This window comes from Salvelinus namaycush, chromosome 18, assembly GCF_016432855.1.
Source record: "Salvelinus namaycush isolate Seneca chromosome 18, SaNama_1.0, whole genome shotgun sequence".
NCBI classification, from domain to species: Eukaryota; Metazoa; Chordata; class Actinopteri; order Salmoniformes; family Salmonidae; genus Salvelinus; species Salvelinus namaycush.
Window position 1 is genome coordinate 16392980 of NC_052324.1, and position 24155 is coordinate 16417134.

At 44.0% G+C, this 24155-nt stretch overlaps 2 protein-coding genes across 2 annotated transcripts in view; one reads left to right on the top strand and one right to left on the bottom strand.

Annotated features, from left to right (window-relative positions):
• Positions 1 to 18018, top strand: part of LOC120063153 (sarcoplasmic/endoplasmic reticulum calcium ATPase 2-like) — a 41120-nt gene extending 23102 nt beyond the window's left edge. Inside the window, exons 6-20 of the mRNA XM_039013345.1 lie at positions 1411 to 1491; positions 8678 to 8763; positions 9071 to 9535; positions 11542 to 11630; positions 11763 to 11865; positions 11958 to 12089; positions 12186 to 12305; positions 12413 to 12631; positions 12919 to 13254; positions 13387 to 13607; positions 13697 to 13899; positions 14088 to 14173; positions 14269 to 14402; positions 14565 to 14682; positions 14778 to 18018. Of these exons, the coding sequence (XP_038869273.1) occupies positions 1411 to 1491; positions 8678 to 8763; positions 9071 to 9535; positions 11542 to 11630; positions 11763 to 11865; positions 11958 to 12089; positions 12186 to 12305; positions 12413 to 12631; positions 12919 to 13254; positions 13387 to 13607; positions 13697 to 13899; positions 14088 to 14173; positions 14269 to 14402; positions 14565 to 14682; positions 14778 to 15050 (2666 nt within the window). The 3' untranslated portion in view covers positions 15051 to 18018. The remainder of the gene's footprint in view (positions 1 to 1410; positions 1492 to 8677; positions 8764 to 9070; positions 9536 to 11541; positions 11631 to 11762; positions 11866 to 11957; positions 12090 to 12185; positions 12306 to 12412; positions 12632 to 12918; positions 13255 to 13386; positions 13608 to 13696; positions 13900 to 14087; positions 14174 to 14268; positions 14403 to 14564; positions 14683 to 14777) is intronic.
• Positions 18019 to 18134: 116 nt separating this feature from the next.
• On the bottom strand, positions 18135 to 23990 carry LOC120063154 (anaphase-promoting complex subunit 7). Its single transcript, XM_039013346.1, has 11 exons — positions 23773 to 23990; positions 23221 to 23407; positions 21401 to 21520; positions 21144 to 21255; positions 20878 to 21031; positions 20612 to 20754; positions 20327 to 20444; positions 19936 to 20132; positions 19408 to 19632; positions 19142 to 19292; positions 18135 to 18981 (listed from the first exon to the last, which is right to left on the bottom strand). The coding sequence occupies exons 1-11, from the start codon at positions 23871 to 23873 to the stop codon at positions 18792 to 18794; spliced, it is 1698 nt and encodes a 565-aa protein (XP_038869274.1). The 5' UTR covers positions 23874 to 23990; the 3' UTR covers positions 18135 to 18791.
• Between the last annotated feature and the right edge of the window lie 165 nt (positions 23991 to 24155).

Genomic DNA, 24155 nt, shown 5'->3' on the forward strand with positions numbered 1-24155 from the left:
GCAGAGAGAATGATCAATTAGTACGTCGTTGGAGCATGTCTACTGATGGGATCGAAAGAAAGCCAGTGCTGCTCTCGGATCAGCTTCCTCCATTCAAATCTTACTTTAGCATTATATATGTTCCACAATACTGATGGCAGATTAGCTCCTAGAGATATTATCACCTATGGGTGCAAATATTGAGGCAGCTTATTCTAACGCTTACTCTATAATAATGCATTAAATCAAGATTTGGTACATCATGAAATATATTGAGGAAAAAATTGGACAGTAGTGTACAAATTGCAAATTAGAAGTCAATTAATTGAACATAAATATATAGGCCTATAGCCCACATGGTATATTATTTAATGCAGTCATTCTGTTTTTAATTTGATGCCTCCTTTTTACCGTTTGCTTGTTTGTAACAATTGCAAAGACATTGGGAACTTTGTATTTGTAGTCAACTTCACAACGAAGTATTCGACAGTTGCAGAGAGACAGATAAACATCTTGATTCTATGTTTAGCAGAGATCTTCTGTGTATAAAGTGACACGGTTGGGAAAAACGCATCTAACGACTCACTTAGTTGTTCCACGAGTGGTCTGAGGCAGTCGGTAAATAACGAGCTTTTTCAAGTCCTGCTTTGGTGACGATGGTTTTGGGAAACAGCTCGGAGGTTTAACGATGCTCCTATAAAAGTTCTAACTACCAATTTTGCCTTAAGATGCTTTTGGGAAACCGGGCCCATATCTGTAAGAGCAAATTGACATGTTTTATGTGGAACTGCTCTGCACGTTGAAACTGAAAGAAGAACCGTGCCTTAAACCGAGTGGTTTCCCCATCTCCCAGCATTTATGCGCTAATAGGTTGCTGAATCGGGTCACCACAATTCAGATGTGGCCCAAATTGGGTTCTTTCTTATGGACCGGCGTTTTAAGGCTCACCAGTCCTCCATTTCCTATTCCTGCTCTGGTGTTTCTTTCTCCCCTACAGCGATAGAAGCCCAGTACCCTTCCTCTGCCTTCGTGTGGCCCAGCAACCAACCTTGAAATGAGCTATAGTCTGTCGGTTAACAGTGAAGCTGAATAAATTGCATCTATATTTCAGTGAACAGCTTGGTAGTCTTCAAGGTCCATTAGTCTAAGCACTCTGTATAGGGTGTTTTTTTTCATAATGTTCTGCTTACAGCATAGGCTTAAACTTGTTTTTGGCTTTGCACATGCATAACCAGTTTGTCATGAGAGACCTGTAACTATATTGTGTCTGTTTTGTGCTACAATGAGTTGACATCATGGGCAGATGTTATGGAGGTCATGTGAGGTATCATGTGTCTACTTTTTGCTGATTGCAATGCATCATTGTCCATTTATGACATTGTAATCTGTTTCTCTAATTCTCTCTGTGTGTCTGTCTTCTTTCCCCCCTAGTTGGAGACAAGGTTCCTGCAGACATCCGTCTCTCTTCCATCAAATCTACAACCCTGAGAGTAGACCAGTCTATCCTGACCGGTAAGACACACAGCTGTTTGCTGCACTGTTTTTCCTATACTCAGGGTTGCCATGTCCATGGTTTTCCTGCCGAATTGGGCTACTTTGAAAATTATGTTGCGGGTGAAAATGTATTGGTTGTGGGTTTTTGGGTTATTTCTATGTCACACCGCGGCCGCCGTGGCATTTCTCTTAAAAATATTTATATGTATATTTCACTGTGACTTGCTGCTGTGAGTGAGTGAGTGAGTGGGGTGTTGAGAGAGAGAGAGAGCACTGCAGCTTAGTCCACTATTGGCTGAGTCACATGAATGAGAGGAGCCATAGCAGAACGCGCGTCACGTTGTGACAACTGTTTTTAGACTATCATTATAGAAACACCTATTTTTCTCCAACCCTTTTTCCATTAAACATATTAACAGGCTAGAGCTGATGCACGTCAATACATAATGGAGACAAAGCTCTGGAAAATGACTTTGGGCGCACTAGAGCGTATTACATAAATTATCTCGGATGTGGTTTAAACTCCATTATAATGTGGACTTTGCTTAAAGAAAACGGTATCAAGCAAAGTGTTTTAAGCATTCACAGTTCTCAGTTATGGAACTCCCTTGCGTGGTTCTTTTTAATGAAACTGACATTAAATGTGGAAATGATACATTTACCTTTGGCCAGCAATTAGCCTTTTCATTTATATGCTACTGTAGGCTACCAATTGATACAGAAAATATGTAGAAATTACAATCACTGGAGTCATTGCAAATCAATTTGTGCCACTTGTGTAGTCTACCTGGAGCTGGCAAACTGATTTATTAAATAGCCAATAACTTCAGTTTGTTGTAGCCTTTTTGTTATTGTGCGATTATTAAGGGCCAAGTTTAGTTAATTCAATTGGACGTTGTCAAAGCTCTATTGCAATTGCAGATCAGTTGTTGGAATGCATTAGATTGATGGTAACCGTGGTCAGATTAGGCCAAACAAATAATCACTGGCTGTTGTTGACAAGCATATTCAGATCATATACATGTTATTTAATTCAGTGATTGAAATGATGACCCCCATCCTCAGTAGGCTATTGGGAAATACAAACACTTATCTTGCAATCGGCTCGCTTATTCATGTTTAATAAATTAGTCTAAGCAAGCTGCTAAGCAAGCTGCTAAATCGTTCAGTTTACATCTTGTCTAGGCTACTGTAGACTACCTGAAATGAGATGTAGGCCTATCAGGGGCTATAGGCTACCTGCATGTATCCACGCAAACCATGGAAAAGTTGAATTACTATCATAGGCTACAGAATTAAATCTGGGTTCATGCCTTTTATTTATTTATTTTTATTTCACCTTTATTTAACCAAGTAGGCCAGTTGAGAACAAGTTCTCATTGACAACTGCGACCTGGCCAAGATAAAGCAACGCAAAGCGACAAAAAAACAACAACAGAGTTACACATGGGATCAACAAAAGTACAGTCAATAACAATAGAAAAATCTATATACAGTGTGTGCAAATGGTGTAAGGAGGTAAGGCAATAAATAGGCCATAGTAGCAAAGTAATTACAATTTAGCAAATTAACACTGGAGTGATAGATGTGCAGATGATGATGTGCAAGTAGAAATACTGGTGTGCAAAAAAAGTAAATAAAAACAATATGGGGATGAGGTAGGTAGTTGGATGGGCTATTTACAGATGGCCTGTGTACAGCTGCAACGATTGGTGAGCTGCTCAGATAGCTGATGCTTAAAGTTAGTGAGGGAGATATGTCTCCAACTTCAGCAATTTTTATTTGTATTTATTTGTATTTTTTGCAATTCGTTCCAGTCATTGGCAGCAGAGAACTGGAAGGAAAGGTGGCCAAAGTAGGTGTTGGCTTTGGGGATGACCAGTGAGATATACCTGCTGGAACGCGTGCTAGGGGTGGGTGTTGTTATGGTGACCAGTGAGCTGAGATAAGGCAGAGCTTTACCTAGCAAAGACTTATAGATGACCTGGAGCCAGTGGGTCTGGCGACGAATATGTAGCGAGGGCCAGCCAACGAGAGCATACAGGTCGCAGTGGTGGGTGGTATATGGGGCTTTGGTGACAAAATGGATGGCACTGTGATAGACTACATCCAGTTGGCTGAGTAGAGTGTTGGAGGCTATTTTGTAAATTACATCGCCGAAGTCGAGAATCGGTAGGATAATCAGTTTTACGAGGGTATGTTTGGAAGCGTGGGTGAAGGGGGCTTTGGCGGGTGCGGGCAGCAATCGGTTGAAGAGCATGCATTTAGTTTTACTAGCGTTTAAGAGCAGTTGGAGGCCACGGAAGGAGTATTGTATGGCATTGAAACTTGTCTGGAGGTTTGTTAACAGTGTTCAAAGAAGGGCCAGATGTTTACAGAATGGTGTCGTCTGCGTAGAGGTGGATCAAGGAATCACCCGCAGCAAGAGCGACATCATTGATCTATACAGAGAAAAGGGTCGGCCTGAGAATTTAACCCTGTGGTACCCCCATAGAGACTGCCAGAGGTCCGGACAACAGGCCCTCCGATTTGACACACTGAACTCTATCTGAGAAGTAGTTGGTGAACCAGGCGCGGCAGTCATTTGAGAAACCAAGGATGTTGAGTCTGCCGAGAAGAATACAGTGATTGACAGAGTCGAAAGCCTTGGCCAGGTCGATGAAGACGGCTGCACAGTACTGTCTTTTATCGATGGTGGTTATGATATCGTTTAGTACCTTGAGCGTGTCTGAGGTACATCCTTGACCAGCTCGGAAACAAGATTGCACAGCGGAGAAGGTACGGTGGGATTCGAAATGGTCGGTGATCTGTTTGTTAACTTGGCTTTTGAAGACTTTGGAAAGGCAGGGTAGGATGGATATAGGTCTGTAACAGTTTAGGTCTAGAGTGCCACCCCCTTTGAAGAGGGGGATGACCGCGGCAGCTTTCCAATCTTTAGGAATCTCGGACGATACGAAAGAGAGGTTGAACAGGCTAGTAATAGGGGTTGCAACAATGGCGGCGGATCATTTTAGAGGGGGCCCAGATTGTTTAGCCCAGCTGATTTGTACGGGTCCAGGTTTTGCAGCTCTTTCAGAACATCTGCTATCTGGATTTGAGTGAAGGAGAAGCCGGGGAGGCTTGGGCAAGTAGCTGTAGGGGGTGTGGAGCTGTTAGCCGGGGTTGAGGTAGCCAGGAGGAAAGCATGGCCAGCCGTAGAGAAATGCTTATTGAAATGATCGTGGATTTATCGGTGATGACAGTGTTTCCTAGCCTCAGTGCAGGAGGTGGTCTTATTCTCCATGGACTTTACAGTATCCCAGAACTTTTTGGAGTTAGAGCTGCAGGATGCAAATTTCTGTTTGAAAAAGCTAGCCTTTGCTTTCCTAACTGACTGTGTGTATTGGTTCCTGACTTCCCTGAAAAGTTGCATATTGCGGGGACTATTCGATGCTAGTGCAGTACGCCACAGGATTTTTTTGTGCTGGTCGAGAACAGTCATGTCTGGAGTGAACCAAGGGCTATATCTGTTCTTAGTTCTACATTTTTTGAAAGGGGCATGCTTATTTAAGATGGTGAGGAAAATACTTTTAAAGAACAACCAGGCATCCTCTACTGACGGGATTAGGTCAATATCCTTCCAGGATACCCGGACCAGGTCGATTAAAAAGGCCTGTTTGCAGAAGTGTTTTCGGGAGCGTTTGACAGTGATGAGGGGTGGTCGTTTGACTGCGGACCCATAATGGATGCAGGCAATGAGGCAGTGATCGCTGAGATCCTGATTGAAAACAGTAGAGGTGTATTTGGAGGGCAAGTTGGTCAGGATAATATCTATGAGGGTGCCCATGTTTACGGATTTAGGGTTGTACCTGGTGGGTTCCTTGATAATTTCTGAGATTGAGGGCGTCTAGCTTAGATTGTAGGACGGCCGGGGTGTTAAGCATATCCCAGTTTAAGTCACCTAGCAGAACGAACTCTGAAGATAGATGGGGGGCAATCAATTCACATATGGTATCCAGGGCACAGCTGGGAGCAAGTCAATCTCACAAATTGGCCATTTTATAACGGTTTGTAGTCTTAACATCTGGCACATAATGATGGCACAATTGCCAGAAAAAACATTCGTTTTCTTTTTTCTTTTTTCTCATTCTTTTTTCGTCCAAGTCTTTCTTACTCAGAGATTTTGAGACCCTCTGTCCAACTTTCATCACTCAAACTCTCCTGTCGGATTTATCTATAGTTATGCACATCCACACAAGGGATTTATTTACCATTTTAAACTGGGTTTGAGCCCTGAATGCTGATTGGCCGAAAGCCGTGGTATATCAGACCATATACCATGGATATGACAACATTTTTATTTTTACTGCTCTAATTACGTTGGTAACCAGTTTATAATAGCAATAAGGCACCCCATGGATTTGTGGTATATGGCCAATATACCACGGCTAACTGCTGTATCTGGATACTGCTTAAGAACAGCCGTTAGCCATGGTATATTGGCCATATACAATACTGCCCTCGTGCCTTATTGCTTAATCATAGCAGTCAAACTAGTTAAACCGACATCCATTGATGGAAATTATCAGGTGAGTTTAAGGGCAAATTATTTTCTCTTGCGACATATTCGAATTCCTTTATTATGTCATAGCTCGCAAGAGTTATTATTTTGATTAAAACCGAATTCAGCTTCTAATGTTATTACAAGTTCCGTCTATTCCTTAATTGGCTCGATAATGTTATGGGAAAAGGGTTTATTGTATAAATGTGGCAACTACTCTCTTTCTGTGAACATTTTGAGATTTTTGGGCATGTTTTGAGTGGTCATTGATCTGGAAACGTTATCTAGACCTGGCAACCCTGCCTATACTGAACCAACTTAGGATACTGTACTTCTCTAGTAAAAATAGATTTTGACAGATGCTCATTCCAGGTGTTCTACAGCTTGCTTTACTGATAGCAGTAGCTACTCTGAGCGTACAAGCATACTGTATGACTCGCTCTTGATTGTCCTCTGCCACAGGTTTATTTGCATTCATTCCACATAGGCAAACTCTAAAGGTTTATTCCTTTAGAGTTTGTTATTCAAAACTTTATTTGATAGATGACTCGCGTCTCTAAAGTAAATGTCTCTTTGCTGGTCTGACTGTTTGCAAAGCTGTTCTACACTCGGTACACTGGCATATTATTATGATACGTCGGAGCCAGTTCAAGCCCAAGTGCTCAGCACAGCACAACAAATGTTTTACTTTAGCTTATCAAAATGAAAGACATTGCATTGTTAATTTAATATCATGACAAGGGGCTTGACATTAACTTTTTTTTAGCCACTTGTCCATTGAACAAGTAGGACAGATAAGTCACTTGGTCTGTAACACAATTTTTACATTGTTGTATGATGCAAGGATGCCACTTTACAAAATAAAATACATTATCTTTTTTTACCATAGAGAATCAGACAAAATTTTTGGCTACACACCCCTTTTTAAGGCTCTCCTGGAGGATGGTTGGCCACCCTTGGTAGCCTATAAAATATAGCAAAATTACAATTACAACCAAATATGTTTTATGCGGTTATAAAATAATTCCCTCCAGGCCTCGAAATTAAGGGCATCCCGTCATCCCTGGGACGATAAAAAAAATATATATACGGTTCTAAACGGACAGTTATGGGATGACAGATCCAAAATTCATACAACTGCTGCACATTAAAACATTTTAAGAAGGCAATGTGGCTGACTCAACGGATCAGACCGATTTAGCGTAAAAATGTGATGGTTGTATTAAACCATATTTTAAGCTCAACAATGCGCACATGGCTGAAAGCTATGCGCGAATGTTCCAAAATGCAATTAGCTGAAAACCATGTTCTCTAAAGCGCACCGCACGTACCTCGATGAGAATATCTTTAAGAAATTAAGACGGGAGTTCTAAAGATGCATGGATGCTAATATGAATAGGATTATTCCTTTGGCTGCTGGACAATGGAAGAAAGTTGATTTGAAAACCAATAGAACATGAGAAAAATGCTGGTTTCAATGTCATTAAGGGTTTTAAAATAATTCTCTCGTCATTTCAATGGTCGTATTTTGTCTAGGCTACTTTGAAAAAAAGACATGCTTCATAAAATGACATTAAACATGCAGGTTTTAAACAACTACGTTTGTTAGTTAGTTTTCTCACCTTCGATGAGATTCAAGGTGGGTGATGTGCGGTGCGCAACAGGCGCTGTGCTTCGGTCTAAATGAACCGTGCCTTGAGTATGTCGACAGAATCAAGTCTTTAGATGTTCATGTTAATTACCCTTCATTATTGGTCCCATGTAGCTCAGTTGGTAGAGCATGGCGCTTGCAACTCCAGGATTGTGGGTTCGTTTCCCACTGGGGACCAGTACGAGAATGTATGCACTTAAGTCGCTCAGGATAAGAGTGTCTGCTAAATTACAAATGTAAAATTATATTTGTCAAACATGACTGGTATTTAACGTATATTTATGTAATTAAAAGTGTCATTAAAGTTTGGCTACATTTTATGCCGCCTCCCTCATGTCCGCACCTGTTTGGACATGAGGCTGTAGCCAATATGCAAGTAGGCTTTTTTAAATTTATGTACATTGAAAAATAGATTAGATTTTTCCAATGTTTGCCTCTAATCCAATTCTGATCAGAGTAATCGTTTGATATTGTGATCATTTTTTACTTGTCCTGGACAAGACAACAGGGCTCTACAGTGCGACCATTTTAGTTGCCTAAATAATTTGTGCTTTCTGGAATTTATATTTCAGAGCACCAGTGTGCCTAGAAAAATGCAAGGATTCTAGCTTTATAACATCAAATAGCTTTTGTGCTCCTTAATTTCTTTGTGTGTGCCTACATTTTTCAACTTAGGCACAGACCTGCTCCTTGTAAAAAAAAAATTATATATATATGTTTTTACGTCAGGGTAGAGCCCTAATCAGCGTTAATGTTGAGCCTGAATGAATGAAGGAACTGAGTTCACCTCTGAACTGGGTTAATAGCAAGGGTTGATTTCCTCTTGATCCATATGATTAGAGGCTTTGCCCTGCATCATGTGCACAAGCATTCAGAGCGAGGAATGTTACACATTGATTGTGGCGTGGGAGTCTATGATTGAAGTTGATGTAGTTTTTCCCTGAGGCGATGGACACCGACAAAGGGATATCAGTGTGATATGTGATCTGCACTGCCCTCCGCTTTGATTCCAGGCGAGTCCGTCTCTGTCATCAAGCACACCGACCCAGTGCCTGACCCCCGAGCTGTCAACCAGGACAAGAAGAACATGCTCTTCTCTGTAAGCAACACTTTTCACTCCTTACTGCTCCTTGTAGTGGCTGTATGATGATTGAACTCTCCACTATCAGCTAATAGTTTGAGCTTCTCCTTCAGTTATTTGTTTCAAGTTGAAGACCTGATGCATGGATCTTTAACATTTGGGCACAAATTATGCCAGTATCACTCGATATCAAACGTACTTACAAATGCAGATCCTGCTATGTTATTTTGGTTTGTGAATACAGAGTTTGAGTTTCCATTTGGTCTGCTCTCCTCAAGCATGTGCAGGACTGTGTGGCCATAATGTTCCACCTGTGTGTTTTCAGGGCACCAACATCTCGTCTGGCAAGGCTATTGGTGTGGTGGTGGCTACGGGCGTGAACACTGAGATTGGTAAGATCCGTGACGAGATGGCAGCCACTGAGCAGGAGAAGACCCCCCTGCAGCAGAAGCTGGATGAGTTCGGGGAGCAGCTGTCCAAGGTAATCTCCCTGATCTGCATCGCTGTGTGGATGATCAACATCGGCCACTTCAACGACCCCGTCCACGGAGGCTCCTGGATCCGCGGCGCCGTCTACTACTTTAAGATTGCCGTGGCCCTGGCTGTGGCCGCCATCCCCGAGGGTCTGCCCGCTGTCATCACCACCTGCCTGGCCCTGGGCACCCGCCGCATGGCCAAGAAGAACGCCATCGTCCGCAGCCTGCCCTCTGTGGAGACCCTGGGCTGCACCTCTGTCATCTGCTCCGACAAGACTGGCACCCTCACGACCAATCAGATGTCTGTCTGCAGGGTGAGTCTGGTTATTTTCTTGCTAACTTGCTTTACACACTGACTGAACAGAGAGGTTTGCCTCTGAAATGGCTCTGTTGCATTACCTTGCTGTGATTGGGTTTGAGATGGTGTAAGCAGAAGGCTCTTTGTAGTGGGGAATCAAGAGTGAGCTGTGTTACAGAGGTGGTGAGGCAGCGACGCGCTGCGGCTGTGATCTACATTCAGCCGTTGGGTGACTGTTCAGCCGCGGTGCTGTTGCATAACTGACCTTGCGTCACAGCTCTGCAAAGCATCCAGCCCCTCCCTCCCTCCCTCTTTCTGAGTGGCTCTCCAACACACTTACATGCTCTCTCCCAGAGCAGTGAGACATTTAATTATTAATTGAGCATGTTTATTCTCTTTTTGTTGAATATGCACAGAACTTTGCACGGAACCGCTGACTGCACTCGTTTAAAACATGATTTATTTTTCTGGATGAGAGACTCTTTATCGGCCAGCGGCTATTTATTTCCCAGAATACATCTATTTTGATCTAGCATTCCAATGGGTCTCTATGGTCTTATTTTAATGTCTTTCCCTCTCTAGTCATTTCCCTTCTCCTCTGGCGCAGACTGAGATTATTAGAATGGATGATGCAATTTTTGCCTTAATGCACTAGTAACTACTAGTCATGTCCTACTGTGCTTATCTCATTGTTTACATTACATAAGTGAGGAGGACATCTGTTTAAGCAGCGCATCATCTTAATATGCCAGTAGGCTAAACTTCCTCCACATTGCTTTCCCCTATCAAGTAGGTTAAAGGGATACTGCGAGATTCTGGCATTTTAATGTACTTACCTATAGTCAGATGAACTTGTGGACATCATTTTTATGTCTCTGTGTGCAGGATGAAGGAAGTCAGCATTGACTTGAGAAACTACTGCTAACTAGCTTTAGCGCAATGACTGGAAGTCTACAGGTACAACATTGCTACTAGGATATCAAGACCTTAAATACCAGAATCTCGCAGTATCCCTTTAAGATCTTTGAGGTAGAGGCTAGGAGCCGAAAGTAAACCAAGTCTTCTTCAGGTAACTGCCCAGCAACCATCTCCCATTTCATCTCGGTCAGTGATGCGTGGAAAGAAAGTCTTCCACAAAATTGTTTTGTGTTGAATTCACAGTAACAGAAGCATAATGTATCCAGCGAAAGAGAATGTCATTTTTTTCTATAATCATCTGACGCCAGCAAGGCTCTTTGAAGTGTGGCCTCCGTCTGGAAAGGACATGACTGATTACCATCACTCGTCCTTCCTTGTATCTCTGACTGAGACTGCTGTGGTGGTGTCCCAGCTGACTGGCTGTTGTGACAGTGTTTGTGTGCGTGTGCCTACTCTTAGGTTTGGACCAGTCCAGTTCTTCCTGAGGGAAAAGGCCAAGCCCTCTGGGCTCCAGCGCTCTCTTCTCTTTATTCAGGGTCCCTGACAGACGGCCTCCATTATTTACTTATGTAGTATGGACTAAACCAAACAACCAGTGCTCACTGCTACACTCCTACCATAACCCCCACACACAGCCAGAGAGGGCATCTAAATCCCTGCAGCCCAGAGTGTGTATACACACACACACACACACACACGTTATGTTCTTCTATCCTCGTGGGAACCTAAAATTTTCATTCCAAATCCTATTTTCCCTAAACCTAACCCCTAAACTTAAAATAGCCTTTGTCCTCATGGGGATGTGGGAAATGTCCTCACAAGGGAGAATTTTCCTTGTTTTACTATCCTTGTGGGGACTTTAGTGGATTTTAGGTCCCCCACTAGGATAGAAGAACCAACCACACACAGTATAGGGTGGTCTACAGCCCTCACAGACTCTGTGGCGCTGACTTGCTGCAGTCCACTGTGCTATTATGTTGTCGGTCTGCTGCCATCTACAGTGTCAGTTAAGAAACATCCTCTAATGTAATGTTGTAACCATACATTGGGTGTGAGATGATTAGGCCTAACCTTGTATTGTCTGTGCTGTGTCGGGGTCCCCAGATGTTCATCCTTGACAAGGCCGAGGGGAACAGCTGCTCTCTGAACGAGTTCACCATCACTGGCTCTACCTACGCCCCTGAGGGAGAAGTGTGAGGACCAAATGCACTCTTAATGCTAATCCATTCATGCTACAATTATTGATTTACTTCTAGTTACGTCTATTGTTAAACTCCCTCCAACGTTTCCTCTTGTGTCCGGCCCTGTCCTTTGTCTCCCTCCAGGTACCAGGATGGCAGACTAGTGAAGTCCTCTGCGTACGATGGTTTAGTGGAGATTGCCACCATCTGTGCTCTGTGCAATGACTCCTCTCTGGACTATAATGAGGTCTGTGCGCTCGCCTGCCTGCCTTTCTCCTTCATATGGCTCATCATGGGACGTGGAGTAGAAGTGACTAATGTTTATGTTTGTGTCATCAGGCCAAAGGTGTGTATGAGAAGGTTGGCGAGGCCACAGAGACGGCCCTCACCTGCCTGGTGGAAAAGATGAATGCGTTTGACACCGACATCAAAGGCCTGTCCAAGATCGACAGGGCCAACGCCTGCAACTCTGTAAGCACACTAACCGCAACCGTTGAATGGTGTGAAACGTCACCGCTGGTTTGTTAACAGGTTTTCTGAGTCGTGTGTCTGCGTGTCTTCTATTAGGTGATCACGCAGCTGATGAAGAAGGAGTTCACCTTGGAGTTCTCCAGAGACAGGAAGTCCATGTCTGTGTACTGCACTGCCAACAAGGCCCGCTCCTCCCTCGGAAAGATGTTTGTCAAGGTATCACCAGCTTTTAGCAACCCGCTTGACTCACTTTGAACCAAGTGTTTTTGAGTCACCCGTGTTTGAATCTGTGTTTCAACCTCAAACTCGTTCTTACCCCACAGGGTGCCCCAGAGGGCGTTATTGACAGATGTACCCATGTCAGGGTGGGCACCAACAAGGTTGCCATGACCCCAGGCATCAAGGAGAGGATAATGTCTACAATTCGAGAGTACGGGACGGGGCGTGACACCCTGCGCTGCCTGGCTCTGGCCACCCGGGACGCCCCACCCAGGAAGGAGGATATGGTGCTGGTCGATTGTGCCCGTTTCGCTGGTTACGAGGTGAGGGTTACTCATCACCACTGTTGCATAAAGTAGATAATATCTGACTTACACTGCGGGATGCTATTAATATCATATCTAGTATAACGGTTGGACGTTGTCCTGTATTGTGCAGTTCTAGTAGGAACCCTGATGACGACGCTGATCGTGTGTGTGTGTGTGTGTGTGTGTGTGTGTGTGTGTGTGTGTGTGTGTGTGTGTGTGTGTGTGTGTGTGTGTGTGTGTGTGTGTGTGTGTGTGTGTGTGTGTGTGTGTGTGTGTGTGTGTGTGTGTGTTTCTCTGCCCAGTCTGGCTTGACCTTCGTGGGCTGCGTTGGCATGCTGGACCCTCCCAGGACAGAGGTGGCTGCCTCTATCAAGTTGTGCCGCCTGGCCGGCATCCGAGTCATCATGATCACTGGCGACAACAAGGGCACTGCCGTGGCCATCTGCCGCCGTATCGGCATCCTGAGCGAGGAGGACGACGTGGACAAAATGGCGTTCACAGGCCGCGAGTTTGACGACCTGTCTCCCCAGGCACAGCGCGATGCCGTGACTAACGGCCGCTGCTTCGCCCGTGTCGAGCCCTCCCACAAGTCCAAGATCGTTGAGTTCTTGCAGGGCATGGATGAGATCACGGCCATGGTACATTGAAACCCCCGCTCACATCCCCCATCCTTATCCTTACTGTACCTGTAAAGCTTGTATATCTATTGTATTGCTGTTGTCATGTAGCCTCCTATCCATCCTTAAGTATCTCTGTTTTCTCCCACACAGACTGGTGACGGAGTGAATGATGCACCTGCCTTGAAGAAAGCAGAGATTGGCATCGCCATGGGCTCTGGCACTGCCGTGGCCAAGTCAGCCTCTGAGATGGTCCTGGCCGATGACAACTTCTCTTCTATCGTGGCGGCTGTGGAGGAGGGCAGGGCCATCTACAACAACATGAAACAGTTCATCCGCTACCTCATCTCCTCCAACGTGGGAGAGGTCGTCTGGTGAGTCAGCTGTTTGACGTACCTCCTCCTGGCACTGAGGTCTTTGTAGTGGTGCTGGTGGTGTTAACAATGTTTCTCTGTGCGGGCAGTATCTTCCTGACGGCTGCTCTGGGCTTCCCTGAGGCTCTAATCCCAGTTCAGCTGCTGTGGGTCAACCTGGTGACAGACGGTCTCCCTGCCACTGCACTGGGCTTCAACCCCCCCGACCTGGACATCATGAACAAGCCCCCCCGCAGCGCCAAGGAGCCCCTTATCTCCGGATGGCTCTTCTTCAGATACCTGGCCATCGGATGTGAGTTAATAGGACTGTTGTGCTTTATTCCCATTTTTGTCTCAAATAGCTCCATCTTAAGGTCAAGCTTACTACTACTGGCATACCCTGCCATATAGTGTTATTGTGCACTCCTCTTCCCCCACCCCCTAGTCAGAGAACAAGTCTGTCCCACAGTCGGTCAACTGTTTCTCCGTCTATGTCCTCAGGTTATGTGGGAGCTGCCACAGTGGGAGCCGCTACCTGGTGGTTCGTGGCCGCTGAGGACGGCCCTATGATCTCCTTGTACCAGCTGGTGAGACTAGCTCCTAGAGGTCAGCTTTACTGTCTGTGTGGTGTTGTACCTCCCAGCCTAAGTCCCTCGTGTCTGTCTGACTCCTCCCCCCACAGAGCCACTTCCTGCAGTGTTCCCCTGACAACCCTGACTTCGCCGACCTGGAGTGTCATGTGTTTGAGTCCCCCTACCCCATGACCATGGCCCTGTCTGTGCTTGTCACCATTGAGATGTGCAATGCCCTTAACAGGTGGGTCCCCTGAAGTGAGCGGAGCGTTCTTTCATCCTCAAAGAATAATTAGCATTCAGTAGTGGACAGCTACAACTTTCTAATTACATGAATGGAATATAGAGTACTGTATGTGGACCCTAAATCATATCTTAATGTGACCTTCAACCTCTCTATCCCCAGCCTGTCAGAGAACCAGTCCCTGCTGCGGATGCCCCCCTGGGAGAACATCTGGCTGCTGGGGGCCATCTGCCTCTCCATGTCCCTCCACTTCCTCATCCTCTACGTAGAGCCACTGCCCGTAAGTCAGCTTTACTCCTATCAACCTCTCAACCCAGGTTATTCTCTAGCTGCCCCATTCTCACTCTCTTCATCCCTCTTCCTCCACCTCTCCAGGTCATTTTTCAGATCACCCCTCTGGACCTGACCCAGTGGCTGGTGGTGTTGAAGATCTCCCTGCCCGTCATCCTGCTTGATGAGCTGCTAAAGTTCGTGGCCAGGAACTACCTGGAACCCGGTAACCAGCCAGAGTATAAGTCATCCGGCAAAGGCTGGTCCCCCTCTGCATGCACGGAGGGCATCTCCTGGCCCTTTGTGGGCATCACCCTCCCGCTGGTGCTGTGGCTCTACAGCATCGACACTAACGTGTCTGCCCTGTTCTGGTCCTGACTGACTCCAGCACACAATCCTCCCGATGCACCAGTGTGAGTGGAGATTAACACACGTCTAACAACCCCCCCCCCCCCCCCCCCCCCCCCCATTAACCAGGATCAACTACAACAACCACATCAACTGCAGTGAGCGCTCAAGTCAACATTTGTACCTGTGTCGACGACAGATGCTATCTGTGAGCCCTCTCCTAGGTTTGTCTCCAGGACATTTTTGTCCATTCAGTTTTTTTTTACCATTCACTATTCCCTGAGGTTAATCATTTGTCGATGTGTTTTCGTTTAATATCAAGCTGTTGGTTGTGTTGTTGTTTTTTTTTTTTTTTTTTTTGAACAGGCGTAAAAATCATCTATTTATGAGACGTCTACAGAGAATTAACACTATTTTATCAAGATGAAGATTTTTGTAGCTTTGGGAAAGGGTAGGTGGGGGGGGGGGCAGCCGGGACCCATAAGCGACGTGCACAGGACTTAGACGTTTGACTCTTGTTTTCAGTGTGAACTTTGACCTCTAAAGACCTTGTGGATAAGTATGGTGTGTCGTAACTGTAAGGACCATCATTTGCACTGACTCAGAAGTCTGCACAAAAACATGCATGTATTCTGCCCTGGCATGAGTAACTGAGATTTCTTCAACAATAAATGTTTCCTTCCCGTTTGATCTCCTCCATGTTTCCTTTCTGCACTAGGCACAGCTACCTCAACGCTAATAATATGACTATTGATAACTACCCGTGTTTCTCACTAAGCTTTTCATAAACATTGTCATATTGAGTGTTGAGGTATGCACCATTTTGCTTTTGCAGAAAGAAATAGAAAGCCCTCATTTGCCTTTTTCATGTTATTTTAAGAGCTTTTTAAAAAGTTTAATCTGTGTTCTTTTTATGTTCCTTGAGTGGGGTTAGGACTAAATGTTACCTTAGTTCAATTCAAAGCATTTATTTTATATAGACAAGCCTGTCGTTAAACACGTTTACTTGAACACAACATATTATATTATTCCCATAAAGGTTCACTTTTTTTAGGTTTAGCTTTAATTTACGGCACTGTAGTTTCTTTATTACAATAATTATGATATGGATTATGTATATTGTGCACATACTGTACTTGAATATGTATAAATGCACCAAGGGGCTGATTTATCTTATCAGTTGAGCACAAGATGGATGCTTGGTGGGACCTTTATGTGGTCTGGATTGCCTGTTTGGGTGTGTCAATAAGTAGAGTCTGCTTTGGCCATAGTATATAAGCCCAACTCTAAAAGGCTAAGATGACTGGCTGGTAGAAGAGTCTGTATATCTGTACATAGCACACAAAATAGTATCTATGTGCATGGAGTTTTACAGATGCTCCATACCTTTACACTAGTTTACTTGAGCGTGTTTTAGACACACTGTAGGTAGGTATTCCTGGAAAGCATGCCCTCGCCGATACCAGGCCAGTAAGCGCTTGAGTTTTCTTAAACCTAACTGCTATTTCTTCCAATGCCTTCTGCCTGTTAACCCAACAGAGTGAGTACCCTCTGCCTGCATGCTTTCTGCCCACTAGTGTCTCCTCTCATCCTGGCACTGTCACACATCGAGCCTTGCTGTCTGAGTCTGACAGCAGTAACTCTTCTCCTTGTTGAAAGAATAAGTGTCGAGTCTGTGCTCTTGGTCTTTGATACATTCTTTAAATGGTACCATTCCTTGAGTGATATTACCAATTGGTCTTATCTATCAGCCAGCAGAGGCCATCGGCAGGATCTTGTAATATGGAGGAAAATTGGAGGCGCCTTCATTTCAACATCCCTTTGTCATTAAGTGCCAGCCAAACCTACACTATAGGATTAAGACCCTGTGTCTGTCTTAGTTCCACCTGGATCAAGTCTGTTTTTAAGGGATTGATGTGTAAAGCGTCATTACTGGTAGCAAGTTTTGAGCTCTGACATGCGACTCGCAGGGCATGGTGTTTCACTTAATATGGCTTACTGCATTTATTCCCATCCTGCTTGCACGTGGCATGGCCCTAGACATTATGACTGTAAGTAGAAAATGAAGCAGATTACCTTTTAATAATGGCTTTTTGTTCACCATGCCTTTTTAAATGCCTAGTGAGGAAGCCATGCCTCTGGTTTGCACCTTTTGCTTCTTTGACCTATGCCATATTTCTGTTGTCCTCTGATTGGTTTCTCTCTGTCTTTCTCTGTTCTCTCTCTGCAGCTAGTGCCGTGTAAACCCACCCCTCTAAATCCCTTGCAGGAACTGTAAGGTTTTGTTTGTGTTGTGCATGTGTTTTTTGAGCAGCACCACATCTTCCAAGACCTGCATGTCAATAAAGAGATATCAAGACAGGATTGATACATTTCATAAGCAATTCCATTACAAAAAAAGTACTAATAATCAAATGGTAAATATTTTAAACAGAATGGGCATAAATGGGTATGAAGTGTTTTTGGAATCAAATTAACCAATCCCCAGTCCCTCAAACCTTACTGCATGGGGAGCCTTCAAACTAGACAAGACAGAGTTCTCATGCCATCTTAATAAACTTAGATGTCATAGTTTTATATTAATGTACAATATTTCATGATGCATGTCCTCTGAAGCAGTGAATTATTTGATCAGATGTGTAATAGTTAATGTATAGTATTGCTAAATTAAAGACATTAATTTACAAACCTAAGCCAAAAGCTCAAATGCCTATCTTTTCCTAAGGAAATCTTTTTTTGAATAGGATGTGTAAAATAACCAGACTATTTGCTTTGCACTGTGATGTGCGATATGTTTGAAGCAGATTTTGCAGTATCTGGGAAGGGCGGAGGTGCGGCGATACAGTGATGCATACATTATCTTGAAAGCAGTCAGTCCCTTCAATGGCACGTGTTTGCCAAACTGTACTGTAATTTCAGAGCATACGATTGTATTATGTATCACATGATTTGTGGTTTCAGCTAAATAAAGCGATTATACATGTGTTGCTTTATCATCTATATGCCAGTTTGGAGAGGTCTTCATTTGAAGCTACCTTGCTTGTAGCCTAAATACAAGGATGTTTTAGAGTTGCTCCTCAACAGGTCACTAAAATAAATGACCAAACTTTGTAATAAAGGAATGTCAGGTCATGAGACCTTGTCATGATTTTATTTTATATCTTCAAACATATATACAATGCACAATACATGCTTATACACATTTGCATTGGAAAACTAGTAACATTACTTTGCAAAGAATGTGAGTCAAATGAAATGACCACATGATTGACACATTAAACATTGAAAGGGAAAGTGTCACCAGTTTCACACCAATATTCTTCTTAAGAGAAGCATGTTAATACATGCAAATGTTACAAGGGTAAATAAACACTGAACAGAAAAGAAACAGAAATTAACTGACGTCACTGGTTTCATAGATTTCCTGTTTACCGGAGAGAAAACAAGCAAACAGTAATGGCAAACTCCAAGGCCATAACCCAGCAATCCTAATTGGCCGCCTCACCTCGTCTCCTTTACTCTAGGACGTAACATTTTCACCTGTCAACTAATCAGTGACAATCGCAAACTAGGAAAGGCGGAGTTAAGCTTACTGAATTCTCTGCCCATTGGAGTCATGAGTAAAATGATGCGTCCATCCCAAAAAAGCAGGGCCTGCTATGCTGACTTCTATAGAACCCTGGGATGGGGGTATACACCCATATTGAGTGGGTGACTAGAGCAGTACATCAGGTAGCCCATGATGCCCCTGTCTGGTTTATGCCCTTGGGGTCACTGCATGCCAAACCACTGCTCCTGGTCTGCCCACTGGGCTGCCTCACTGTCACTGCCTTCCAGGTCTCCATCCTCCCCGCTGCCCTCCATGTCATCCCCATCCAACTCCACAGTGGCATCAGCAGGGCTCTCCTCCTTCTCCATCTTCTGCATTCCTTCCAGAGACTTCTGGTCATTTGGGTCCAGGCTGAGAGACCAACAGTGTCAGATGATAGAGAAACATGGGCATTCTCAAGATCAAAAGTGCAATGTTTACATATTTGAAAAAAAAAAAAAAAGGCCTAAGGGCAACACTGCTTTAACGTTTCATGAGGTGTGTAAAACACTGGACTTGTGTGTAACATTACCTAAGTGCTATGCTGTATTGGTCCATTGCCTCTTGATAATCATTGACCGCCACAAGGAAATCCCCCAGCATTCTGTGCAGCACACAGTCACTCTGATTGGCTAAGGCATTCCGGAGAAGAGCAATCCCTTCTTCATATTTCTGTTCTCGACCTGAAATAGGATAACAAACGATATCCAAAATCTTTTCCCTTACACTTATGAAGATGCAAAGGTTGTAAATCTCTACAGCACAACAGCTGATAAGGATAGGTAGCATGCTACATACTTAGCAGCTCTGCCTTTTTGACCACAGCCTTGGTGTAGTCAGGCCTCTGAGCTAGCGCCTTGTCCAGCAGGGTTTTGGCCTTCTCCTGGGTCACAGGGTCCTCCAGGCAGACTGTGGCCAGGATTGTTAGAGTCTGGGCATTCGCTCCCAGGGTTTTATAGATGTTATTGGCCATCCCCATCGCCTCTCGGATCCCATTGGATGCCAGGTAACAGTCAATCAGACCTGAGGACAGAAGTCTCATTACCACCTCAATACTAGTAGCAACAAATAATATATGCCATTTAGCAGACGCTTTTATCCAAAGTGACTTAGAGTAATGCGTGCAAAAATGTTGAGTATGGATGGCCCCAGGAATAGAACCCACAACCTTGGCGGTGCAAGCGCCATGCTCTACCCTCTGATCCATACAAGACTACAAACCAATTTGCAAGCAAACTTGCATTGGATGTTTGATGTGGGGGGCTGTTCCCAAGTGTAAAACAGATTTTCATTAGAATGATTATCATAACAAGTAGGTCCCCTTGCCTTCGTAGCAGTCCAGACGGCATGGCGCCAGGCGCATGGCCTCTCTAAAGTGGATGATGGCCTCCTGAACTCGGCCCATGTTCCTCAGTGCTGCCCCCTTCAGGAGGAGGGCCTGCACACTGTTGCTGTTCAGCTGGATGGCCTTGGCACCCAGGTAGAGGGCCCGGGAGTAGCGCTTACTGTAGAAGCTGTGACATCTGAGCCACCAAAAACAGATAGGTAGGAACATGTATTTAGTGTACATAGACTGAAAAACAGGTTTATTAAACTGTTATAACAAAATACAAACACTTTATTATAGATTAATAAAAATAAAAACTGCACTCAATTTAGTATTTCAACGACTTGGATCTTATCATACGTTTATTTCTGGTCACTGAAGATCACTTACCCAGATATGACCCAGGGCTCTGCATGCTGATCTGAGATGTTAAAAAGTCTTCCTCCAAGGACCTCAACATCCTCCAGGTGCCCCTCACGTGCCATAAGGTAGCCATATACATCCATGCCTGACAGCAAATATTGACAACATAACTGAATTAGTCCAAATAATTAATTAATTAATATAAATATATATAATTTGTTAATGTCTTAGATAAGCATCGCTAGCCTGGCTTAGTGAGTCCTAAAAAACGAATGTATGTGATGGGTTTTTCTGATACCAGTTGTCTAGTACCTTTGATCAGATAAGGGTCCAGCATCTGGGCCTGCTCAAACTTCAGGATGGAGTTCTTTGTGTCGCCTGCCCTGAAGTAGACATCTGCCAGGCTCACCAGCAGGTCCACATTGTCCCGCAATAAAGACTTTTTCTCCAGAGAGCTGAGAAGGAGAATCAGGGAACAGAGAAACACCCAGAATGAGAGCCCGAGCTTAACAATACCAGAGATGATGATTCATGAAATGAACAACGCTCCCATGGCGGTGAGGCACTGGTCTGCTCACCAGATGGTGTTGATTGCTCTGTGGTTGTCCCCTGCATGTATGAAGGCATAGGCTTTGATCCATGCAGAGAGCCAGTCCAGGTTGGGAATACTCTGGATCACATCCATAGTCATGGATGCCACCTCAGCTCCCTTCACTGACAGAGACAGGAGACCTACAACAGAAAAGGAGTTAAAAGAACCCTTCAAAACGTAGAGCATAATAACACGGGGTGTTGGAATGTCTGTGTGGTGCACTACAGAAACATCCCAGTCACTAGTCCATACCAATGATGGCATCCAGTGCCAGAGGACACTGTCTCAGAACCTCTTTGTAGCTTGTGACAGCAGAGCGTTCCTGCCCAGCCTTCCTGTACAGATTTGCCAGCATCATGTTGATCTGAAAAGGATAAACAAATATGTAATTCCTCGCAAGAATCTCGGCTACATTACTTTATTGAAATAGTCATAAATGCACCGCAAGCTTAGCTGACCCCACCGCAAGCTTACCCTTTCAGGAGGGGACCTCGAACTTGGCTGCCTACCTTTGGGGTTCTCTGTCTAGATGGAATCCCATCAAGCACTGCAATGGCATCCTTATCCAGCTTCAGGATGGTGTAGCACTCTGCAATCTTATACTTGACCTCAATCTCAGAGGGCAAACTCTGGGAAAAAGACAAATGTCATTGGTCAATTCAGAAGGCAATGTGATTCCTTCCAGCACATTGTGCACAATTATGTACAGTGTATTCGGGAAGAATTAAGACCCCTACACTTATTCCACATTTTGTTACGTTACAGCCTAATTTAAAATTGATTAAATGAATTGCTTTCCTCATCAATCGACACACAATACCCCATAATGACAAAGAGAAAACAGGTTTAGACATTTCTGCAAATTTATATTTAAAAAAAAATAATTAACAGAAATACCTTATTTACATAAGTATTCAGACCCTTTGCTATGAGACTTGAAATTGAGTTCAGGTGCGTCCAGTTTCCATTGATCATCCTTGAGATGTTTCTTCAACTTCATTGGAGTCCACCTGTGCTAAAGTCAATTGATTGTACATGATTGGAAAGGCACACACCTGTCTATATAAGGTCCTACGGTTGACAGTGCGTGTCAGAGCAAAAACCAAGCCATGAGGTCGAAGGAATTGTCCGTAGAGCTCGAGACAGGATTGTGTCGAGGCACAGATCTGGGGAAGCTTAACAAAACATTTATGCAGCAGTGAAGGTCCCCAGGAACACAGTGGTCTCCATTATTCTTAAATGGAAGAAGTTTAGAACCATAAAGACTCTTCCTAGAACTGGCCAAACTGAGCAATCAGGGGAGAAGGGCCTTGGTCAGGGAGGTAACAAAGAACCTGATGGTCACTCTGACAGAGCTCCTCTGTGGTAATGGGAAAACCTTCCAGAAGGACAACCATCTCTGCAGTACTCCACCAATCAGGCATTTATGGTAGAGTGGCCAGATGGAAGCCACTCCTCAGTAAGAGGCACATGACAGCCCCCTTGGAGTTGGCAAAACACACCTAAAGGTCTCTCAGATCATGAGAAACAAGATTCTCTGGTCTGATGAAACCAATATTTAACTATTTGGCCTCAATGCTAAGCGTCACATCTGGAGGAAACCAGGCACCGCTCATCACCTGGCAAATACCATCCCTATGGTGAAGCATGGGGTTGGCAGCATCATGCTGTGGTGATGTTTTTCAGCAGCAGGTACTGGGAAACTTGTCAGGATCGAGGGAAAGATGAACGGAGCAAAGTGCAGAGATCCTTGATGAAAACCTGCTCCAGAGCGCTCAGTACCTCGGACTGGAGCGAAGGGTCACCTTTCATAAGGACAACGAACTTAAGCCAGCGCCCGACTTGAACCCGATCGAACATCTCTGGAGAGACCTGAAAGGTTGAGAGGATCTGCAGAGAAGAATTGGAGAAACTCCCTAAAGACTGGTGTGCCAAGCTTGTAGCGTCACACCCAAGAAGACTAGAGGCTGTAATCGCTGCCAACAAAGTACTGAGTAAATGGTCTGAATACTTATGTAAATGTAATTTCAGTTTTTTATTTAATACATTTGCAAACATTTTTAAAAACCTGTTTTTGCTTTATCATTATTGGGTATTGTGTGTAGTTGAGGGGGGGGGGGGGGGGGGGGGGGGGGGGACAATTTAATAAATTTTAGAATAAGGCTAACATAATAAAATGTGGAAAAAGTGAATGGGTCTGAATACTTTCCGAATGCACTGTATACTGTCTGTAGAGCAGGTCAGTCAAATGTGCGTTATTTTATATTAATGACATTAATGCTTGTTGCTAATATGTGTTGTAATTGCCAGAGTTGGGAGCCTTGCACACCTGTGACTGTATGGAGGATGCAGTTCCCCCAGTAGATGGGCGAACTTTGGACGTTTTGCTGAGCACTTTCTTCTGCTGCAGTGCCATGTTGTACTTGCAGGCAGCATTACGGTACTCCTTGTCATGGAAGATGGCATCTGCATGGTAAACCAGCAACTGGTACTTCTGGGATGGTGAGAACAGCTCTCTGCAAGAAAAGATGTGGCACGCGCATCAATGGCACAGTATTAGACTGACAATAACTTAAGTGGTCAAGATCAATAGCAATCAACATACAACACATTCACAACGTCAGAATTAATCCATCTTATTAAATTTACACCCATCTTAAGCGATCTAGTTAACGTTAGCTAGCTTGCTACAAGTGCTTGCTTGTCAACTTCAACTTGTCTCGTGACGATCAGCATGCATTCATTAGGACACATGTTTTTATCAATTGTACAGAATGATATGCTTCAAAGCTGATCGAACGGAATGAATAGCTAGCTAGTTAGATAAAATGTGGATGTTCAGTAATAACGTTAGCTAGTTAGCCAACAAGCTAATACTTACGGATTGTTATTGCTCATTGTCAGCAGTAAGCTACTCATTATCCGAACGTTTGAGTGTAGTCCCGCAGCGGCCATATCCCGTACATGATCTATGACGTTCATTTCGATGTATTTTGATGGGTGTCTTTGAGATTTAAAAAAATCTAAAGTTATACGATTGCAGTTAGTCAGTTAACTTACTAGCTTTCATCACAAACTGCGATGTATTAAATATGGCGCCGGAAGTTGGCAAGTTGAAGGACCCATGAATTATGTTTTGCTTTTATAAAAACAACATCCTATCCTTGATACATGTGGCATACATATTAGATCTATTTTTTCTTCTCCTTGGTGTAAATGATTTAAATTGTAAAATAATTCGTTTTAAATAATTTTTAATACCCA